The sequence below is a fragment of the Scophthalmus maximus genome, chromosome 15, assembly GCF_022379125.1.
Source record: "Scophthalmus maximus strain ysfricsl-2021 chromosome 15, ASM2237912v1, whole genome shotgun sequence".
Classification (NCBI taxonomy): domain Eukaryota; kingdom Metazoa; phylum Chordata; class Actinopteri; order Pleuronectiformes; family Scophthalmidae; genus Scophthalmus; species Scophthalmus maximus.
In genome coordinates, this window is record NC_061529.1 from 18,991,336 (window position 1) to 19,015,025 (window position 23,690).

General features: G+C 42.4%; 3 protein-coding genes across 7 annotated transcripts in view; all 3 read left to right on the top strand.

The window, feature by feature from the left end:
• Window positions 1–9,934, top strand: part of kif6 (kinesin family member 6) — a 49,709-nt gene extending 39,775 nt beyond the window's left edge. Inside the window, exons 16-24 of one of the 4 annotated variants that reach the window (XM_035610811.2) lie at window positions 3,249–3,299; window positions 4,058–4,145; window positions 4,250–4,385; window positions 5,691–5,782; window positions 7,172–7,261; window positions 7,364–7,468; window positions 8,321–8,436; window positions 9,150–9,249; window positions 9,365–9,934. In XM_035610811.2, coding sequence (XP_035466704.1) covers window positions 3,249–3,299; window positions 4,058–4,145; window positions 4,250–4,385; window positions 5,691–5,782; window positions 7,172–7,261; window positions 7,364–7,468; window positions 8,321–8,436; window positions 9,150–9,249; window positions 9,365–9,413 — 827 coding nt within the window. In that variant the 3' untranslated portion in view covers window positions 9,414–9,934. Of the gene's footprint in view, window positions 1–3,248; window positions 3,300–4,057; window positions 4,146–4,249; window positions 4,386–5,690; window positions 5,783–7,171; window positions 7,262–7,363; window positions 7,469–8,320; window positions 8,437–9,149 lie in introns of all 4 variants that reach the window. The other 3 variants (XM_035610813.2, XM_035610812.2, XM_035610814.2) reach the window with 3 other exon arrangements.
• Window positions 9,935–10,077: 143 nt separating this feature from the next.
• LOC118286390 (potassium channel subfamily K member 16-like) lies at window positions 10,078–15,906 on the top strand. 2 transcript variants are annotated; one of them, XM_047327177.1, is made up of 5 exons: window positions 10,078–13,301; window positions 13,701–13,815; window positions 13,936–14,102; window positions 14,521–14,685; window positions 14,856–15,906. In XM_047327177.1, the coding sequence occupies exons 1-5, from the start codon at window positions 13,089–13,091 to the stop codon at window positions 14,985–14,987; spliced, it is 792 nt and encodes a 263-aa protein (XP_047183133.1). In that variant the 5' UTR covers window positions 10,078–13,088; the 3' UTR covers window positions 14,988–15,906. The 2 variants fall into 2 exon arrangements, with proteins under 2 accessions (XP_047183133.1, XP_035466709.1); XM_035610816.2 differs by having other exon boundaries at window positions 14,521–14,689; window positions 14,856–15,896.
• Window positions 15,907–17,202: 1,296 nt separating this feature from the next.
• Window positions 17,203–22,124, top strand: kcnk17 (potassium channel, subfamily K, member 17). Its single transcript, XM_035610815.2, has 5 exons — window positions 17,203–17,497; window positions 18,539–18,653; window positions 19,666–19,832; window positions 20,562–20,730; window positions 20,801–22,124. Exons 1-5 carry the CDS (start codon window positions 17,279–17,281, stop codon window positions 21,046–21,048), a joined length of 918 nt encoding a protein of 305 aa, XP_035466708.1. The 5' UTR covers window positions 17,203–17,278; the 3' UTR covers window positions 21,049–22,124.
• The last annotated feature ends 1,566 nt before the right edge of the window (window positions 22,125–23,690 follow it).

The window sequence follows — 23,690 nt, forward strand, 5'->3', positions numbered from 1 at the left end:
ACAGCATGTAGAATATTAACTCTGCAAATGTGTTCTGCAGACATCGCCACCCTGTGGGCATAGCCTAGCTAGATAATGACTAATTTATCAAAGCCTTCTGATGAGATTTAGGAACCAAATTCCTCAGTTTATTCAAATTTGGAAAATTCCCCAAAATACGTCTTGATGCTGTCAAATATTATTACATTGTTAGGTGCATGGATGTGCATTCTTCTGAGATGAGAGACAGTGTTTTTAGTGGAAGGTGGTTGCGTCTTCTGGCTGGAGAGCAGTACCATAATATTTAGTCCAGTATGTTTCCTTGCCATCTTGGAAGCCCTGCTTGGAAATTTTACACTACGTGTGTCTCATGGTTATTGTAGAACATGGAAACAGTTAACATAATATAGACAAAAGCGTTGTGCTGCTTTTTCTGATGGATGTACGCAGCATGAGGGTCACTAGTAGGAGAGAAAGGGAGAGACCATAGAGACATCAGTGTATAAACATTTCCCTGGTTTACAGTCTTGTTCTTGGCCACAGCAAATGGCTTTGGAATCCAATCCCACTGGAGGAGCATATGTTCCGAGCCCTTAGGTCCAAAAAGTGCGAGCATATATATTTATTCAGAAGGATCAGCGATGCACATCTTCTAGAGCATGAAAGGTGTAGGGCAGCTGGAAATGAGCAGCAATCCCTGATTTCTCTGCCAGATGTGAGGCGATTTATGCGGCGCAGTTCGAGACGGAGCATCTGGTATCTGCTTTGGGACCACTTTCATCTACTCACCTTCACGGAATCGACCCAAAGAACCAGGGATTGTGAGATAGATGGCGAGGAAACTCCACTGGAACCTAAATTGTGTTTCATTGCCAAGAAAACATCTCCAAAACACTTGAGGAGGAATATCGCAGGAGGAATGTAACTTGATTTCGCCACTGGTTGTGGACTTTGTAACCAACAGCCACTAGATTTAACATGACTGTTGCAATGATTTACCTTTAGTGCTAATCATATCAGCTGTTAATCACAGAGGTTTATGTAATGTCCTCGGTTTAGGTTAAAGGCCCAGACAATGATATCTTTGAACACATCTGTCCAATAAAAACACACAACGCTGAGTCCAGCTCTCCGTTTCGTATCAACAACCTTTTATTAGTTTCCCTTCTCAGATTTTGGATATGCACCTCTCGTGGTTGCTGTTTCTTACTTATTGTCAATGCTTTTATTTTTGTCCAGGATTTTCATATTAGCTTGCGCCCTTAATGACGCATTCATTCTTCATGTACACTTGAACCGACACTCACTCATAAACTGAGAAGCAGGATGGCACGTATGATGCTTGGATCTTGAGCTCGCTGTGGTATTTGTGCGGCATATCACATTGAACCTCCAGGCCACAAAAATGACCAAATATTTATTGAGGCTTGTAGCTTGAAACTGAAACTTGAAACCTGAAAGACGGCGGTGTGTCTCCTGGCGATGTGGGGGCGGGGGGAACCCTGCACGGTTTGGAAGGGGTTGTGGTGTTGAGCCCGCAGTCTTGTCCTTGATAACAAAAGTGTAATTAAGTATTGAAGAAAGCACACCATTATTACTTGACACGCATGCAAATGTCAGTGAAGGACAGTTGTGCTTGAAATCCATTTTGGTGCTTCACCAGGCTAGTGGCACCTTCAGTCATCACTGTAATTGTTACAGTACCATGTGAGCATAAAGTACATCCGTTTATTGAAGCATGACCCTGAAAAATGTCATAATGTCATAGACATAATGTGGAGCTGCTCGGCCGTCAGGTTTCTCACCACGTCAGCTTGGTAAACTCGTGGTATACATATTTCATAAACGCTTTTGAACAAAGGCGACTCTACATCAGTTGGAGACTATACATCGTTTGTGAGACCTGTTTCTGTTGGAGGAGACTTGGCTTGTCCACCTGACCACAATGTAAAGCCACAGGGCGTCACAGTTCATTTACATTTCCAGTTTATTCCCGACCAACTGACTTTGTGTGAAAACACATGGCTTTGCGAGGGGCTTCCAAACCCTGGTCCACATCTCATCGAATTAGGAAAAAACACCGCCATCATCGGCCCAATGCGTCGCCGAGTGTCATTTCTGATGTTTCAGATCATCCATTCAGGTCTCCTCTGTCGTCTGTAACCTCAAATAATAGCCTACTTTCGAGAAAAATATTTGCAGAGAGTTCATAAAGATGAGCTGGCCTGTGTGTTGCATGGGCGAAGTGCTTTAAAGCATTCAGCAGTGATAGGCCGAGAGTCGATATTAAGCTCAACCTGATGTCTGTAATAATAATATTGTTTCTTTACTAATCCATGGAACTCTATTAGAATCTCGACTTTACTTAAAGTTGTTTCGGCAGGACAGATGTTTATCCTAATGGTTTCAGTGTCTTCATCCTCTCTAACAAAGCAAAAGCTTTAGTTCCACTGTTTTATGGAAACGTATGGGGTGTCATTTAAACGGTCTATTCAAACGTGTTTTTCGCAGAATGATACTTCATCTGGTTTTCTCATTTTTGGACCTTGGCTTTTAGATCGGCGACAGGATCACATGACAGAAATAGATACAGCAACGTGTTCATGTATATAAGACCTGGGGGATTGTAACAGGAACCCACCACAGAAAATGCTGTCATTTAATGTCTCTTTTATCATGTAGTCTGCCTCATAATCATCCTGGTCAGTCACTCGACTCAATGTCTGACTCTTGAGCAATTTTTTGTGATCTCTGCGTAATGACCTCCTTGTGTTGTCTCATATTCAATGTATCCAGAATGTCCCTATTGGTTTGATAACCTGGTGTAGAGAGAAATGGCCTCAGACATGTCTTTTACGATATGTTTTAGCCCCGAAGCAGAAATTCAATAGCTTCATTTTGGAAATTAACTACATCTTACAGACAGAATAACAAACTCAAATTTCTCACATATATGTTAACCTTTGTACCACTGTATATGTAGCTAAAAGGTTATAGACAAGGTTTGAGATAATTTAAGAACAGTGTCAACATCTTAAGGTTTTTTTTACACTGAAAAATTTTCAATCTGGATTTAATTTGGTCACAATCTAAGGGATTTGTATCAAGATTGGGTTTTTTTGTAAAGATAATTACTACAATTACTACTTCTAAATTTAAATAACTGTATCATTAATCAATCTAAAATAAACAAATGTGTCTTTACTTCGTGTGCAAAATAAAATAAGAGGAACACATTTTTTGTTTTGTTTTCCCTCTCTCTGTGTCAGATGAGTTGAAGAAGCAGCTAGAGATGCGGAGGAGGCAGAGGGCAGCTCGCGGTAAGATCCAGCTGACGATGGATATTCACACAGTGAAAGAGCAGCATGATGTCCAGCTCCATCTACACACAACAGCTAAAGCAATTCGGTCATAATATCTCCACATATTGCACTCTTGCCTTTTTGTAAAGCTTAGAATAAACTGAGAATCCACATTTATACTCTAATCACTACACTCCGACGATTGGCTCCACATCATCCTTTTAACTGAAATGATGAACAAAGATGTCACTAAGCGGAAACTCTTTATCATCTTTTAGACATTGAACTACTTTCAGAACGAGGCCTGGTAAACATTGTGAACACACTGTGGGTGCTCTCGTGTGTCTGGCTGAGCTGTGCCCACTTCAAAGCCTCTGCAGCCGGCCTCAGTGACTGAAAGATCAGTGACCAAAGACGGGGCGGCACAACCCTGAGACTCCTTCATTTACTCTTCCCTGACTGTTTTGATCAGTGACATAAATGCTTTGATGAGTAAATCTGGTTGTAAAGCAAACAAACATCTCCCTCTATTTCAGACTCCAAAAAGGCTTTTCTTGTTATGTTGAGTCCGGCACCAGAGAGCATGTCACAGCAGCCTGGCTCTATTATCCAGGGCCAATATTCAAAACACTGTCTTTGAAGGAAATGTTCTCACATGTGCACAACACAGGCTTACCAGCTTTTCGACTCCTGTCTCCAGAAAAACGCAAAACAGGATTTTTATCTATGGCATGTCCGCACACACTTGCCATACTTTCTGTCCAATTCCACTGCAGGTGTGATGGGAAATTGCACAGGGGCTGAGGAGGAGGTGGACACGGTGGAAGAAAACCTGTGCAAACAGATTGAGCAAGAAAAAAAGGTGTAAGTGTAGTAAAAGTGCATTTTAATGTATTACCATATGTTTTCATGGTTTCTCATGGTCGCAGTAATAAGATGAATTTGTTGCTGCTCATGTCCCTCGTCAGTTACAAAAGCACCGTTGGCCGTCTCAAAGCCCTGAGGACAGAGATTGAGCACCTGCAGCTCTTGCTGGAGAGGGCAAAGGTCAAGTTCCAGAAGGACTTTCATAAGTGGTGGAGCCAGGAGGCTTCCAGTGACCAGGTGACTGACTCTACCTTCCTCCGTGTGTTCATCTGTGTGACAACACCACATAAAGCTGAAATGACTTTAACGGCCATGCTGGCATGTCAAAGATATGTTTCTGACATTAGACAGGAAGATTTGTCTCTTCATTTTATGACTTAATTTATGTGTGTTTTCTAAATATTGGCCTACACGGACACTTTAGTGTGTGAGGACCCTTTTTCCTTTCAAGAACCATTTCATTTTTTATGATCTTTATCCTTTATGGGCCACTCACCAGCATATTCCTATGTCATAGCAGGCTTTTGCCAACAGTGTTCGCACACAATTTTACTTTGATTGGTGCTCCGCAGTGGCAACAAGGCACTCCTTCGCAAATGACCCTCCTAAATGAGGTTTCATCTTCTTAGCTCTCAGCTTGTTCACCACAAAACTTGCAGCCTGTCATGATGCTGGTCAGCAATGACCCAGCTATATGTGACCTGACTGACATACAGCTGGAAGGGGCCATACTGAAGGACCTGTTGGTCTACGCCTTTATGTTTTTGCAATGAATTGTTGTTTTTGTATTCATGAATTGTCACACGGGTTTGGATCAAATTGTCAAGTTGGACATGTTGTTGAGGTTTTGCAGCGACACAGTGGGGGATAATAATTGAGTCAGAGTTTATTTCAGTCCTAAAGAAATACTTGGAGGACTTGTACAAGATGGTGAAAGACGCTGATTGCAAAATGTTGGAGGTAGAAATAAGTCGAAAATTCTTAAAATTATGAATAACATTGACTGAAAGAGAACTAGGACGCTGGATTCCTACCTCGCACATTTAGCCTGGACTTGATGACTGTTGTGCACATTTCGGAAATCAACCGCAAAGAAGATGTTTAGCGGCAACATCTGAACAGCAGACACCGCTGGCTTCTTCTCTTCTGTTTTGATCTTATGAATGGAGAACAAAATCTCACACACATCTGAGCACAGCCTGGGAATTTATAACCGAATGACAAAGAGGAAGTCGGACAGACAGGTCTTACATGTGCAGTTTAGGTCTTCCAAGCAGGATGCTGGGCCGTTTTCCTTGCCAGTACATACGCAACAGGTTCAAGTATTTATTGTTCTGTTTTTGGCAAACCGACATGTGTGATGGATTCAATTTGGAGTGAGAGGGAAGATGGAGCAGGAGGACACAAACTACTTGAGGTTCTATGTTCCTTCTAGCTCTAAGTTGCATTTGGCTACATGGTCTTATTGCTGTCATGAAAGTGGAATGGTGAATGAAAAATGTTATTCATTTATTTATGTGTTTTTTCGACATTCATGACTAGGAATCTGAGTCAGGGGCCACAGCCAGAAGTCATCTCACAGGGTCACCAGGAGGAACCTTACAGCCATCTTCACCCGGCACTCCAGGATTTGGGTGAGCCACTCTCTCTGTGATTGACATGAGGGCTGCAGCAGATGTAAATGTGCACCTATAAAAACAGTGGCCTTACTTTTAGAGGAGTAGGCGAAGATTAATGTATAAAGAATTCATTTTGAGCCTCTGCTGAGCAGAGCCAACTGGTTACATACAGAAACCAGCCAAGTTACAGCAAGCAACCCGTTCGCCTCAATGACTCATTTCTACTTAATTCATTAATGTTATTTTTACCCTTTCGCCCTCTTTGCTTGCAACACCCTGCAGCTTGGCTCAGTGCCTGTTTCCATGGAACTTGCTTTACCAACCCTGGTGATGTTATTTCAGACTGTAACTCTCCATTTAGCAGCAACACAGGTTCTTTTCAACATCTCACGTCTGCTACACAAGCTGGCTGTGGGGACATAGATAGCCAGATTGTGTGTAAACCTCGGTCATCTGCGATAATCTGGTACTATCTGCAGGCCTGGAGGAGTACAGTTTTTTCTATCGCCTGCTGTCAACATTCATGTTAACTATAACATGTTTTTGTGGGTGGTTGAGGGATGTGAAAGTGAGATTGTGCTGACAGTGGATTTTTGTCATGCAGGATGTTGTTCAGTGTCAGACAGCTCCTTGAATCTGGACTCACATTGTCATCATGTTAACTTCATATATATCAGAAATTTATGTTATGTACTGCCTGGAAGTACGGAAAATGTGTTTAAATAATAAATAATTCTAGGCCATATGTATACAGGTTTCCCATCATAAACTGTGATGTCAAAGTCTTAAATTTACCTGCAGAAACCCTGAGCATAACTACTTTGTATAGTTGCTCTCCCTTGTGATTAAGATCAGCACATATACAATATATGTAAAGTTCTCCCACAATACACCGCTCCTCAGCACGCTGCACTGGATTTCCGGTGGTGGCACGAATCCGATTCAAGGTCCTGGACAATGGCCTGTGCGAATGGCTCAGGCCCTTCCTACATCTAAACCTTCCACGCCAGCCCGACCACTCCGCTCTGCTACTGCCAAACGTCTTGCTCCCCCCCTTACTACCAGCGGCAGGCAGCCACCACTTATCTGAATCCTGTCTGTTTTCTGTCCTGGTTCCTCAATTTTGGAGACTGCAAATTTTATTGAAGACTGCAAACTCAACTGTTCAGACTGCACCTTACTCCTTGAATCATTAAAACAGGGGGAAAAAGTCATTCTCTAAAATGGAGCACTTTTTGGGTAATATCTTTATGATTGAATGCACTTATTGTAAGTCACTTTGGAAAAATGCATCAGCTATATTAATGCAATGTAATGTAACGCTGTGCGGCACCTTCAAATCTAGATACAGATTTGTGGGATTGTGATATAATTGTCCACCGATTGCTTTCTTACCTGATTCAGTGCTCCTGGTCTGAGCAGTAGCTTGAGAGACTACCCAGCAGGCCGAGATCAAAACCCAAATGGTTTCACCTCTTCTGTTCCGGAACTCAGGTCGGTCCATCTTCAGTCTACTTTTTCTTCCCTAAGGGTTCTACTGGATTCTACCGTTAATTACACTGTCTTATTCGTCATCAAATGGTTTGTGGATTTCAGGAGCTGCAGCCTTAAAAGCGTACCTCATGTAACAGCTGTCCCAGCGCGGCATGACACGTCCCTGGACAGGAGAGGGGCCGACAACGCTCCTCCATCTGAGTGGAGGTACACGTGGGGCGGGCTTATTGGAAATAAATTAATGGCTGAGAAAAAGCTCTGGATGTAGGTTTGTTTTTTTGCGACATGGCAGCTAAATTCCGGAAAAACTATTCTCCATCCTACATTCAGCACATTGAACAGTTCAACGTGCTGAGGAGAATCTGTTCAAAGTGCCCATGTAATATCTAGTTGTGAGCTGTCATTTCTTATTCTCACAATAATATTAACCAGTACTTTAACTACAGTGTGTGTAAATCACTGTCTGTCATTTTTTAAGTGTGTGCCCAAACCCAAACAATACAGAAGCATATCTATGTGTTTGCACTACTTGTTAAATCTATACGTACGGTGTGGACCTAAAGATTTTACAGCCATGCTGTGTTTTCTCTCCACTTATGAATGTGGCCATAAATTTTTATTTCTTGGTGAAGTAACGTCTCCAAACTCTATTAGAAAATCGAAGGCGCAGGGTCTCACTCGAGTGCTGCTGCTGAAACCAACCTTTTTTACAAGTGTAGTAAAACGTCAAGTGCACTACATACATGCTTTTGTTCGTCCCCGTCAAGCAGGAGCAGCACACAGATACTATTGTTTCATAAAGAGGCCCTGTGATTCCATACAAGGGGACTGGTCACTTGTTATGGTTTTTAACTCTCGGTACAGGAACAGTTCAAACATTTTACAGCAGTGGTGTTCCAAATTGTTCGATACACACACACACACACACACACACACACACACACACACACAAGACACAGCAAAGGGTTGATCGATTTTGAATGTACAGTTACAGCATTGTAAAGTCCTTACTAGTGTTAATGTAATATTATCTTACAATAGACCTATTCATAATTTCAGGGCCCTTTCTACCACCAAGCTCACATCGTCCTCTATCCCCCTGACTGGAGACCAGCGGACGGACGCCGACATCCTGGCCTTTGTCAGAGCGAGGCAAAACCTGCTCAACAGAACAGGTAGCTCTCACACACAGAGCAAGAAAGAATACACGATCTTTCACACAGTCTGCATTCTTAATTCAACTCCGCCCTCTAGTGGTGGCATGCCTTGCGCCAGGTCACCTCATGACAGTTTATTTTACCACGTATGTCTTGTTTCTTAATTTTGAGCCTCTGAGAGTTGAATTTGATTTGATAAGACTTGATAAGATGCCAATAATGAGCTGAACATGTCATAGATACTTACATTTACACTTAAGTGTTTTTCACATCAAGAGGACTCACAAAACGCTCACCTCCTTAGCAGCACCTATTTATCTGCCTGTGCAACTGCTCATCTTTGCTCTTACATGGTTCTCTCACACACACGCACAAACACACACACACACACTCACACTCTCTCTCTACACTGACCTTTACATAACTGCTCACTTTGGCACAGGCGTAAAGTGGACTTGTCGTTTTAGTGGTTTGCCACTAGATTTCCAGAGCCGCTGAGGTTTTTTGAAGAGAAAGAAATGAGCAGAGGCACCGGTCAGAAAAACTACCAAGCTGAGGAACACATTTGCAGACTGAAATTATTTATTTATTTATTTTTTTCTTTCCCGACTCATTTCATGCCCCTTTACCTTCGGCACTACTGAGCTGGATAACTACTGTTTAGACAGAAACTACCCTCTCCTTGGTTGTTTGGTAACCCCTGTGTGGTGCTATTCCTCCTATCAAAACAGCTTTTAAGTCACCGGTGCATGCTGGGATGTGTGGTGAACCTGGCAGACAGAAACACAACACAGGTTCAAAGAGGATTCTGTTATTGCAGTTAATTTCAAGGTTTTACACTCTGGAGACAAAGAAAAAAACATTCTACTGATATATTTTTTCTTTATTTGTCCCCTTTTTTTCAATACTGGATGATCAATCAGTCTTTTGTTTTTATTTAATTCAGGCCACCTTCAGCAGTGACACGAAGTTTTGAGGAAGAATGCAAGGCCTGAACTTTTCATCAACTTGCTGCTTGTGCAACCACCACATCTGTCAGGTGATAAAATGATCCTGACAATGTGTACTGTATTTCCTGGAGTATTGATGGAACGGTGAAGACCTCCATCGTGTCTCATGCTCTCGCACACACACATACACACACACACACACACACATGTTGACCTCTGTAAGATGTTGCCATTGGTGTAATGGGCAGCAGTATAAATCACAGGCTGCGTCGGCCATTTGAGCTGAACAAATGTTGTCTCAAGATATCAGAGGAAGGAGCAGAGAAGAGGAAACCATCTGGCTCCAGTATGTGTTTAAAGGTGTCATGAATCATAATGTTTTTTAAAATGGGCACAGTTTCCACATGAAGAAGAATATTTTGTGTGCTAACAAATTTTTATAAATTTTGTAAATATTGTAAAAGTGGTATTTTGATATCTGTACAGAAGTTTACTTGTCATTGTATTGATTTGAATGTAAAATTTGAAAGAAAATATTCAATTAAACATAAAGCTGCAAGACTGAACCAAAACCGAACCAAAGAGTTTTGTGAGAGGCCACAACGTGTTTAACTGTAGCACTTGTAGTACTTACGTGCATTCATAGTGTCAGGTGATTGGTCCCTCAGTCCCGCCTGTCTGTCCAATCGTTGCTCTAGAGGAAGCTGTTGCCAAGTGACTTAAAATCTGTGAGTGACAGGAGGCATGTAAGAATCCACATTCTAAAGGCTGAGATGAGGCGTCAACAGTGTCTCAGACATTTCCTTAAAATGTGCAAGTATTTTAATTGAGCAAGCAAAATCTGTTATTGTACGCCCGCTTCACTGATGGATTAACAGGACCTTCAAATATCCACCCACGGTCATTAGTATCCAGGGACAGAGGGAGGTGGAGCCTATCCCAGCATGCACTGGGCAGCTGACAGTGAAACACCTGAGGGTTTTCCTTTTGACACAATATATGAGAATTGGGTTACACAATCATATCTTTGCATATAGTATTGATTATTGAGCACTGAACTAGATAATCATCTATGGATGCTCACAGTCTATATTGGTGATATTTAATTTGATATATCAGTCTTGATAATATGACTCAAACTAAGTTGCATGAAGTTGATTAGTAGCATTCGACTTCCTCACCTTCTGGAAGACTGGCAGGTGTTAATAAACAGTTTGTACTACATGAACCAACACTTCACTTCATGGATAATCATCCCCTTCCATCAGAACATAGACGGGTTTCATCCCAGTGCTCCTGACGGATACTGTCAACATCAGGTGCTAATCAAAATCTAGAGATCTTCAGATTCCGATACCAATATCAGAAATGCCTCCCATACTTAGATACTGAAAAATGCCGGATTGGACATCTGAGTATGTGCAAATCTATGTACCTATTCAATACCACATCTTTAAAACTGTGAAAAAAGACCATCCTGTCGTTTTTTTGCGGGCTGGCCTAACCCTACAGCCTGGCTCTGAACACTCTGATGTCACAGTTGGACTCTTTTGGGGTAACCCCCAGGCATTTTAGACAGAGGGTGAAAAGAAGAGCTGCAGTAATGGGCAGTATCAGGACACCGATGCTTTTTTCTGAACATTAGAGCATGTAAACCTTTTCAGGTAGTAACCCAAATTAAAAATATCAACCTGTATATGGGCATCACCTTTGAATGTTCCCACGTTTCCCTTGTCATTAAATGAAGAGATTCACAGATGTATAAGACAACACACATCTCCTGGCAGGCTATAATAAACTCCTCTTAAGTCACCACTCAATCTTTGTTTTTGTCCTTTTTTCTGGAAACAAAAACAAGTGAAACACAACATAATGCAAATCAAAGATTTAATTAAATCAAATCCCCGGGATGGGAAAATTGGCAATCGAACCATCTCTATCCATATCTTCCCACCCAGCCGCCCTGCCGCCCAGCGCCGCACACCCACCCAAAAAGACACGACTTGTGAACGCTGGAGCAACCTGTTTGCATGGCTTTGAATTGATTTGTTTGACACATGAAGAGCAGCTGCACAATTTGCATCCATAGGCAGAGTTGCCTTGGAGAAGGAGCCTTCTTGGACAAGTCCTGATATTACGTCTCAGTGACTTTAGTTCATCGACCTAAACAGCTGCGACGCAGAACTCCACACTGTGTCAACCCTGGTTGCTTTACCCAGAGAGACGGTTAAAGTGTTTGCTTCAATGCAGGGAGAACACTTAAGTCAGTATACAATGTGTTTATGAAAATATAATTTTTCCCCCCGCTCTCTGTTTTAGTTTATTCTCTGGTCTCAGCCAAAGAGCTCTGAGACGCCCTGTCCACCTGCTCAGCATTCCTCAGCCGACATACACAGTTAGTGACTGACTGTGAGTTACGCGGATAAGGATTCGGATTCGTCCCTCGGGAGTTGGTAGAACAGAACTTTTGCCAGTTGGCCAGGAACAAAACTCCATATGAACGATAATATTACTGCGTGACTGCCGAATGTTCAGATTTGCAACGGTTTCCATCCATCTTCTATCTATATCATTCATGCCTTCACCACCACAAGTAATTCAGTAATTGCAGCTTTAAATTTCAAAAGTCAACTTTTTGTCTCATCATTCTTGACAATACATATTACATAATCACAATATATAGCAAGATGTGTAACCCTCACACAGTCCCTCTGTCTGGATTTTCTACTGTGTTTATAATGATAGCTGTAGTTTTATGCATCGAAATGAAATGTTTTGGGTTTTCTTCAGACAGTTTTGAACAACGCCATTTTCGTAAGCGGTGAAACCACAGAAGTCCATTAGGTACTTTCTTCTCTTTCAACTCTCTGGTTTATGGCCCACAATCAAGTAGTGCTCTCCACAGTGTCCTCTGCTTCCTCTCCACCTGACCATAAATATGCCTGGCTCCTGACCATGGTGGAAAACCGGTCGGATGATGCTTCCAGCAGACGTCCCTTTAGTCAGAGAAGAGTAAAAACGCTTTTAAACTGATGATCATTATTCAATTATTCAATCATTATTTTATTTGACGGCAGTTTCTGCGAAGAACGTGAGGAACCTATTATCATTTGTGGTTGAACGATATTTTCCTCAGGTTTCCAGTTCGGGGAATACAATTAGCCCCGTCCACGCACAACCCTGTTGAAAGATTCGGCATCAGCGCTCCACAATTGTGGGTGTCCGGTAAACCCGCAGCAGCCAGGTCAAATATTAACTTTTGTCCTGCTGACAAGGTGCTGCCACCACTTCCTTGTTAGTGCAAACAGTTGAAAGTGTGAGTGTGTGTCCAGATGTCGCACTAATGGCGGAGAGGAGTTTGTATTCGTTACCCAAGCAACCCATAAATCAATGCTCGGCATCCATGGTAGTCTGACCAATCAGAGGAGAGGTGTTTACCTGCCTAGTTAGCGCCTGTTACCCCAACATAGAGTTTCACCAAACATCGACCTTCCCGCATGCTGCTGTGATTCAAAGCTGCCTTCAAGGACACCATCATAGCTGCGTCTTTGTTTACTTTGATTTTCTGTTCCCTTGTTTGGAAAAGAATGCCACGGTCTGCGGTGATGGACCTTTCCTTCGAGGAGTCTCTGAAGCCATTTTGTTTGTTTTGAGTGTGAACATCACCGTCCGGTTCCTGTGTGGTGCTGACGAGAGGGGTGGCGGGGGTTGTGAAGGTTGATGGCGAGGTTCCAGTTGGCCCGCTTTAAAGTGAGCTGGACAGCGCTCTTGACCCTGGCCCACTTCACATACCTGCTGGTCGGGGCCACAATCTTCCAGATACTGGAGCGAGAGGCCGAGAGCAACAACCGCGACCACTTCCAACTGGAGAAGCTCCATTTCTTGGCTAATTATACCTGCCTGGATGGACTGGCCCTGGAGAAGTTTGTTCAGGTTTTCCCATCCGTTTCTTCACAGTTCGTTTGGCAAATGCATGTCTGAAGATAACAGATTATAATGTAGGGAAAATCCAGGTTTGGTTATATTTGACCACGTGTCAATGGCTAAAATACATGGTGAGTCTTCAACAATATGGTTGGTGATGGTTTGAAAAAGGCTTTTCACTGAGTAAACACGTACGAATTGGGTCCCATCGAGCGCTGACAAAATTGAGAGATCAATTTCATTATTAGCGTAGGTGCATAGCAATAAAGGGTATGAGAGTAATCGGATCGAATGAATCAATACATTTGACATGAAGTATCAAAGTAAAAGGTAATTCAAAGCTGCTGAGTTTGGCCTTATATTATTTTGTGTGCGTGTGTGTGTGTGTGTGTGTGTGTGCGTGCGCAGGTGATTTTGGACGCTTGGGAAAAGGGAGTGAATCCCTCTGGCAACTCAACAAACCCCAGTAACTGGGATTTCAGCAGCTCCTTCTTTTTTGCAGGCACAGTAGTAACAACTATAGGTGAGCATGTTTACACATTTAGTCAAACATATTTCTGTTCATCCATTGAACCGTCCATGTTCGATGGTGGTCTGGGCTGCACTGCTTGAGGACCCATCATCATCATGATCTGCTCCACAGGCTATGGCAACCTCTCCCCCAGCACCGTGTCTGGTCAGGTGTTCTGCGTGTTTTACGCACTCTGCGGCATCCCGTTGAATCTCGCCTTCCTCAAGCAGCTCGGGAAGTGTCTCACCATCCGCCTGGGTCGACTCAAGAAGGGCATGGTCTCAGTTGTTCCACACAAGGTATCGATGGGTGTCTACTGGCATCGCAGCATCAAACACAGCAAAAAATTTTTATCACATTTGCTGTGTGAGAAATGGAGGGAAAATTCCCCCAAATTACTTAAAATATTTAATATTTTTATCATAACTACTTCCCTACTCGCTCGCTCTCTGTAGACCAACCTGCTAATTCACTGACATCTTACTTTCTTTCCCACATTAATTAAATTTATTTTGCTTATACTGTATAGTCAATGACAGAAACATATTTCATTAATTTATGTTGTATTTTCTTCTGTGCTGGTGATGTCCTTATTTCATGTGTTGTTTTGTCTCACTTGTAAAGAGCTATTGTCCACCTGCTACTAAAAACCGGTTAGATTTTCATGTCTGGGTTATGCCTATGAATCTGACCCTATCCTGGGTATGTTTTTTCCAGCAAACAGTTGAGGCTCTGGCGCTGAGTTTATTCTTCATCAGTGGCAGCCTGCTGTTTCTGGTCATCCCGCCTCTGCTGTTCAGTTACGTGGAAGGCTGGACGTTTGGCGAGGGCTTCTATTTCGCCTTCATTACCCTCAGCACCATCGGTTTTGGGGATTATGTGGTGGGTGAGTAGCGAGAGCAAACAAGCACTAATGTAACGGAAGGACCCCAGCACGTCTGTCTGGTTTATTTAGCTTTGATACAATAAACATTTTTGCAATTTTACAGATCCGATGTCCTGCGAACCGTGTGATTCATGTGTTTTCACGGCTTGGATGTCTTTTCTTCTAGGGACTGACCCGGGCAAAGAGTACATCTCTCTGTATCGCAGCCTTGCAGGCATCTGGATCATTTTTGCCCTCGCTTGGCTTGCTCTTATCCTCAACATGGGATCCAGGGTCATGCAGCATGTGGTTGTCCTGACTCACCCCGGCTTTAAGCAACAGGAGGAGGAAGAGGACGTGTCGTCCTGTAAACTGGAGGACACGTCAAAGATCTGAAAAACGGACTGCAATATTCACTAGGTAGAACTTTTTTTTGTTTGTTATTTTTCTGCACATATTATGATACAGAAAGAAAGAAAGAAAAACAGATGTAGCATCATTTTATATATTTGCAATAACTGCTGTTTTTTTGTACGTGTACATATTTATTCCTTCTTTAATGCTTTGCTTTGCAATTATATTTTAGTTTCGAGAAATAAACATTACAAGTTTTTGTTTGACAGTTCTACCTCGGTTAAGTGTCACTACAGCACAAGGTTTGAATTTATCTCTGAAAAGGCGACTAGGGGACATTTCATGACAATGTGAGCAGTAAGACATATTAATCAAAAGACTTAACTTCATTACTCACATGAACTCTAGGCTCTGAAGAGAAATATCCAGTTCGAGGCACAGATTTTAAGATTTCTTTTTTTTAAAAGTTTTTAAAGATGTCATTCTGCAAAGGATAATCTTTTATTTGGTTTTAATGTGAAAAACTGTTTTCATTAGCCATTGACAATAAAAAAATTCATAGCAATGGTATATATTTCTATATGTCATGATACATATATAATAGTGGATACATAATGGGAAAGTGACTGAAATGGAAACAAAAGTAATACTCGGGACTCATTTAATGGCAGATGTAATCTTTTTTGCACCCCCTGACGAAATCAAAAAAAAAAAAAACAATAAAACAAGTGGAATAACATTAACTAATATATGACTCTAATGGATTTTTCTCTTATCATCATAGCCACTGATAGTTTGAACAGCTGTGTGTGCGCTCACCTCTATCATTATCCCGTCACCAAACCTGATGGGAATATTACTTGGGAGGGTATCTCCCGATGAGTGATCGGCTGGGGGGGCAGAGCAGGGCTGGTGTGAAGCCGAGGTCTGCCCGTGAACACACATGGCAAACAAAGATTTTATCTACCAAGTTTATACCAAATCCTCCCTGCCGAGGAAGGTTGAAAAGTTTTAACAGGGCCACTGAGGCAGATGGGATTTCCACCAGTTCCAATTTGTTTGTGGCAGTTGGAGAGAGAGAGCAACAAAGAGCAGGTCAAAGAGCGCTGCACACAGCTCTATAATGAAGCAACGCCACAAAAAACAAAGTCAGAGATCTTTCATGAGGTGTAAAACATTTTCGTATCGTTATGACACTGCGGCGGGTTTGTAGTGTACATACATATACAACGCGCGCTCAGGGTACGCATCACTCCTCTTGCTTTTCGTTGCACTACAGTTGACAAGGACTCTACTCTAATCCGACTTCAGAGACCTCTGAACTTACATTTAGCATAATTTTTTAAGACACATACACTTTAAATATATTTTTTTATTTTCAAGTCGGCATTAGGGAAGAAAAGTTAAGGATTTTTAATTTGTATTCGTCCAGAAACTTACACTTTGACAAATGCTAATCAAGTGTAACAGTCCCAGTAAGAAAATCAGTTATTGTTTCCTCCCCATGGTTCAAGGAAGAATATGTAAAATTATTGCAGAACTATTCTTTGTAAGGTTTTTTGTTATTGTTGGCATGTTTGTGTTTTTCATGTATATATAACATATTATATTTTATCCAACTGTTTCTTTTGTGTCTTGAGTGTCCCCATGGGACACAGCAGGTGTGCACCCATATGATTTGAGTGTGCGTTCCTGCGTGCGTGTGAGCATTTGTGTGTGTGTGTGTGTGTGTGTGTTTGTGTGTTTACTTGAGTCCACATCTGCTTTTTGTGTGCTGATGGAAAACTCCAGTGAATTGAGCAGGGAGTGTTATCTAAGACAAACTCATTAATCAAGATGGTGATGACCTGAGGGCAGGACCGATCCCTGAAAGGCAGCTTGGACCCCACGAGGATGTATCTTTATTTGTTTGTTCACTAAAACCGATTGTATAGTGTCTCTAACCACGTACAAATAACTGCTGCTGGTCTTGAGTAAAGGCTCCTGTCATGACCTCAAAGACAATGGTTGACTTTGGGCAGACACTCCGGAAAATTGACCTCACCCATAGTCCCCACCGACTGCCGAACCTCTGCCGGCGTCTCTTCCACATCTGATTTTTCGACGAGATTTGCATGACAGGCCACTGCAGTGACTAAAACGGTAGCGCAGGTGGAGTTTCATTTGCCTGCAATGCACAGAAAGACGAGGGGCCCGAGCAGGTAAACACTCACTCCTCCTCGAGACGCCGGTATCCTGAGTTTCACCGGGGTGGCCATGACGAGAGTCAGGGAAATGCTCAGTTTGGCCCGGGTGCCCTCTATCCTCGTACTCGGCGTGGTTTACGTGACCTACGTGCTGATCGGCGGCGTGATTTTCTGGAAGTTGGAGGGCGATCTCGGTCAGAAGGACATCGGCCGTTTACTCACGAGCAAAAAGAACCTGCTCACGACGTACACCTGTCTGAACCAAGACGGCCTGGAGGCGGTGGCTCAGGTGAGGCGCAGAAACGCGGCACACACAAGAGAAGTCCACATTTCTTTCTCAGCTTTTTTCCCCCCAAGCGTAATACAGTAACACAGTTACAGATGTCAGCACATTACGCTTTTCCTTTGCAAGGTACATTCTAACACGCAGCATTTCACTGTAACAGTTCATTATTCCTCCGGGTGTCTGTAGGGTTTCAGGGATCTTAACCACTAGACCGTCTCATTTGAAATGTTTATGAATAAATTATTCAAAGCAACAGACATAGACACAGAGTCTGTCATGGTATGGATGTATTATCCTTCGTTGGTTAATTCAACAGGCTAGTGAATCCCATTCAAGAGATTGCTCTCCACTTATTGTGCCAAAATAGAATGATAAAACAATAAAATGTGTAATAACTCAGTAAACAGAGAGCACGGATTGAAAGCTTGGCTGGTGTTCAACTGGCAAAGAGCCCTCTTCTTCCATGCAAATACAATCTTGCCCTATTGACATTCTACTTTGCCTATGCATCTTGTCCTCACTTGATTTACACAGCAGCAAAGTTGTGCAGTCTTATCCTTGGATACTGTCGAGTGCTTTTTAATTTTTTTTAAACCTTGAAATAAATTCCACATGAAATCACGTTGTGCTATTTGTCAAATCTGCCAAGCAGTGTGTGCATGAGAATGAAAGAAACATCGCCGATTTGCCAAACAAGCCATAGAGATGTTGTGATGATATGAGTGCATGAAATCTAAATTTATTTTATTTCCTGCCTTTTGAAGGGTGTCAAACAAGACAACACTAAATACAGCTGTGCGAATTTGACAGATGTCTGATCAAAAATGATGAATTTAAATTACGAGGCTACACAGATGAGCTCTGTCATGCTAACAGATATGTATTGACCTGGGATGTCTCCAAAGAAGCGTAGAAATATGGGACCGTCCCAAACAGGAGTTACATAACGGAGAGACACACCCGAGGCCGTGGAAAACAGACGTGTTAGTTTTGTGTTTGAGCACAGGTTTTGCCCAGTTTTCCCAATTTCACGTTGTTTTTCAGGTTGTTCAAGATGTATCAAAGGTGGGCCTGAGTTTGAAAGGCAACCACACCACGGACGGCTTCTGGAAATTCACCAGCTCCGCTGTGTTTGCTGCAACCGTGGTCACAACTATAGGTGAGTCGTCGACAGATTTCTCTACGTGCTCCCTCAATGAATTCCAAATCAAACACACGTGGTTGTACGATATCAACCAACCAGCGAAACATACGCCCGGTTTTGATCTTGTGATAAAATAACTTAGACAGGCTTTTTGTACTGTTTAAATTCAACCACATCAAAAATAATCTACCATATTAAAATATTAGTCTCCAAAATCACATTAGAAATTGGATTCCTGGGGCACAGGGTAGCACTTGGTTAAGATGTACAGAGGCTTGTATCGTCCCACAGCCGCTGCAGGTTCGGTTATGACCCGACCTTCCCCTGCACTCTCTCTCTGACTTTCACGCAATACAGCTGCTCTGTCAATAAGGTAAACTAAATAAAATAAAAAGCATAAATATAAAAAAGGAGCAAGAAATTGTATTCCTGGGCCGCAGGATAGCACTTGATTAAGATGGAGCCCCATGTACACAGGCTTGTATCGTCCCACAGCAGCTGCAGGTTCGGTTGTGACCCGACACTTGGCTGAGCGTCTTCTCCGCTCTCTCTCCATCTCTCTCCCTGCTTCACACAATAGCTGTCCTGAAAATGAAGCAAGAAATTGTACTCCTGTCAGTACAACATTGCCTCTCACTGTCAAAATGATCGAAAAGACGTGCGACAAGATGCAAATTACTCACATGTCTCGCGAAAAATATTCATAGATGATTAAAGAATGCATGAAATATAGACTGGTGTACAAAAGAAATATGAATCAATATTCAGATAAATTTTTGTAGCATCACTCACTCTCATTTCTTGTCATCTCTGTAATGCTGCTATCTTGGTAAATAAAGGTAATACACAACACAAGAGCTGTTTTACACTTTTCACATGTCTCTTATAGATTTCTTGGCAGTAGGTCATCAGACAGATCACCGTTCAGGGGCCCTGATCTCAAAATGATGTTCTCTGCTCCAGACTCCTCCCGTCGGTGCACTGTTCTCCCCCTGTTTCCATATGCTAACAGCCTACAGTTTTGCAGGTTATGGGAACATGAGTCCCAGCTCTACGGCTGGACAGATCTTCTGTGTGTTCTTCGCACTATTTGGTATCCCGCTCAACATGGTGGTGCTCAACAGGGTGGGCAAGTACATGCTTGTCATGGAGAGGAACATCTCTGACTTCCTCGAGGGGAAGACTGGGCGAAGGGTGAGGAGATTTATTTAATTAGGTAGTCTAATATCTTAGTATTATGGAGGCCCAGAGAGGTGAGTGATTTATTAGTTCATCTGTCAAAAAATCAGGTTAAAAAAAATAGTTAGCCCTGAGTTGTTTGTCGTTTTATTACTCATTTCGGCCACTAGAGGATGAAGTGCACCACCACCTCCGTCCACAAACCGTCACAGGTTTTAGGAAGCCAGATGAGATAGTCCATACTTTTAACAACATGTTTGGCTTCCTGACAGAACATCTCTCTACACAAATATAAAATCAGAATACAGATAAACAGAAAAGGATATGTTAACCAAGTCAAAAAATAAAACAGAAGCTTGTTGCAGAAAGCCCTCACTAATCAAGATTCATTTCTGCCCAAAAGAAGGACATGACAGTAATGTTAAATAATTTACCTTGTATTTCCGGTGCATGGACAAATGAAAAATGGAGGTGCAGTTCAGCCTCTTGTGGCCAAAATGGATATTGCAACAACAACAACAACAACAACAGCAGCAGCAGCAGCAGCAACCATCTCTCTTAACTCAAGGGAATTTCCTTGACCAGAAAATATTTTTGAAAATGATTTTTGGAAAAAAATAAAAATCACTTGCCTGTCGGGGGCTTCCATCAGTATGATTAAGATCCCTCTAGAAATGATTGTGTCTCGCATGGTTGTGAAGAAACCATGACTGACATCGCTGCTCCCTTCACATCTCACTGCAGAAGTGTACCCGCTTCTTCGTCCACCTGGTGTCGTACTTGTCTGGAGCAGTGCTCTTCTTCATCGGGCCCATGATTGTGTTCCAACTGCGCGAGGGCTGGACCTACTCCCAGGCTATGTACTACTGCTTCATCACCCTCAGCACCATCGGCTTTGGAGACTTTGTTGCAGGTAGTAGCACAGCAGTTGCTAATGAGTGAAACACAGATCGGATTCAATTGAATGAGTCTCTCTTTTACAGACAGTAATCCAGACAAAGAGTACCCGGACTGGTACAGCGTCCTCATGGCCTCATGGATCTTCTTCGGCCTGGCCTGGCTGGCCCTGCTCATCAATCACTCCATCGACATCCTGGAGCGGCTCAACACCCACTTCAAGCAGCGCTGCGGTGGGCAAAGGCAGGAGGGAGAGACTGGCGGCACGGAGCGGGACAACCCTGACACACAGGCGGACGAGGAGGAGATCAAGACGCCTCCGATTGCACAGTAATCGCCCAAACGAGGGGAACCTTTCAGCGCGAGTTCACCCCGACATATTGACTCATTTTTGTTGAGACAGGTTTTTTTGGTTTTGACGGCTCGCAACATCCACGCTGCTGTTTCGTCACGTAGCACTTTGTTTCCCAAGTGATTCTTGTTTATCTACCTGGTTAAAGAAAAGAAACAACTTTAGAGATTAGTCTAAGGAAGGAAGCCCCCTGTATCTGTCTATGGATCAGTGGTCAGTGGAAAACTGCGGTCAGTCTGTCTGTTGCTCTTTGGCCTCCTGGTGTGTTGCTCCCCCACACAGACCATAAATCCACCTGGCAACATAGCTGTGATTTGCAGTTTACGTGCAAATCATAGCTTTGCAGTGCATTAGGAACGAGATGTCTTCAATCAAAATCACAGTCAATAAAAGATTGCATGTAAATAATCTGATCTGTTTTTTCTTTAATTTATTTAAAACAGTACTTCCAAATAGACATTTCGAAACTTTTGATATTTGAGTAACTTTGACTCAAGGTAAAAGGGCTGAAATGCCTCACATTTATTTTATTTCATTCATTTTAAAGCTGCTATTAATTTATCAGCAAAAATGGAACGTCATTTTTTTTTTTCATTAGATTATAATCACCTGAAACTAAGAATTGTGTTTTCGTTAACTTAGAAAGAGACCGCTTTCTATGGGGAACAGGTCCTGTTGGGCCCTCTTCCACTGAGTCCTACATGTTGCACCACTATGTTTCTTCAGTAGCCGAAAATGGACAAAACAAACACTGGCCAGAGAGAGGGCCTTTCACATTTTTATGCTTGTACGGGGAGGGTGATGCGAAGGGTTTTGAGTTGGTTGATACATGCAACTGCACTGCTAGGTGTCACTACACACTGGTCCTTTAGGTGCTGTTAAACACTAGTTGCTAACCACACTTTCAACCATAGACTGTGTATAGAAATGGATGTAGTCACCAGGTCCGGAGAGTGAAGTCAATGCGGAATCGCCTGAAACCTGTATTTTCTCGAATAACCAGCAGAGGGCGACTCCATTAATTGCAAAGAGAAGTCTATGAGAAAATGATTCTCACTTCTCACTTTATAACTGCATTAAACATTTTCCTGATGAGTTTGTGGTCTCGATTGATATTTTCAAGTCTTCTTCAATTCAGCATGTTGTTCATTTTGTAAACGATGGTCTCATTTAGAGTAAAATAGACGATAAAGCACTGTATGCATTGGAGCGCGGATACAGCGCAATTGACAGCTGGTATTGTCCAATAGTTGCATGGTTGCTGGTGTAGGTGGAAGTACAGTGGACCAACTCTCCGTCAGGCCCCATCCCCTGCTCCTCCAAATATGGTTACTTCTGGTTTAAAAAAGATGGCGCTGGCCAAAAAACTGAACTCCAGACTTCAAAACGACAGTTCACAAACCAATGGGTGATGTCACGGTGAGTGGCCACTTGGTTGTTCACAACACTTTCAACATAACATCAAAATGCTACTACAACAAACAAAATCTGTGAATGAAATAAACTTTTACTTTGAGTGAACTGCAAATAAACAGACGGTTTAATATTTACCAGTTTACTTGTTGATTTTTATCTTATATTATATGTAGAGTTAAAAAAATGTATACACTAATATTTTTTAATTTTGTGTCCCTTTTTTAAACTTTATTTCTGTCCTTGTCTTTCAGTTCAGCTTAGTTTGACGTCATGTCTGCTGAATTTAGGTTATCGTCCACTAGATGGTGCAACTGCGCAACAACAGGACAAAATACTCATTCAAACCAAATGCAGAGCAGCAGATACACTGTAGTGCACAATGTTGTAATCATAGAAACACACCCTCACATCCTTACAGCAAAACGCACTTCCTCTGCAATGAATCCGTTTCTGTTTCATGTCATTTGTCGTACTTCTTATATCATTGAGCACAAATGTGTTCAGTGGTTCTTCCGTTGTGTATGTTTCGGCTGTTAACTTTTTTTGACAGTGGCCCCCTTGCGAGAAAATGCTCGCTGCAGGACATAGTAGCCCTCAAACATCTCTTGAGGATCATATATCACACAGTAAGTCAGACAGCGGCGAGGAGGAGTGAATGACAAAGGCAGACGGCGAGCGGCGGCGACAGGAGAATGGAAAATGAGAAAGTGCTGGAGAGATGGATGGCGACGCAAGAGAAATGAAGGCAGTGAGAAAAAATTAGAGGGGGGTAATATTTGAGGGAAAGTGCAAAATTCCAGACAGCAGAGTAAGGCAGCAGTAAAAGGGTTTTTTTTCCCCCCACTCCATAGATAATTGCAAACGTGTGCAAACTATACCATAGTTTTCGGGGGGAAGTGAGGTTCAATTTTTGGTCAGAAGTGACAGAATGGACACTTGATTTGTAATTATTACTTTAAATAAGAATATAAATGATAAGGAAGCAGCTGCTGGCTGCGTCTGTCAAGCAAGGAGGCTTGGAGAATGAGAGCGAGAGACAGAGAGAGACGTGGTTTATTTTCATAACAGTGGTCGGTTATACTTTTGTTGCTGATGAAGAGACGAAGATAGACCATTTTACTAATCCACCCACCCATGCGGAATAAGTAACCTACATCTTTGCATTCCTCATTGCTACAGTTTATACAGTACATTATTGAACTGCGTTA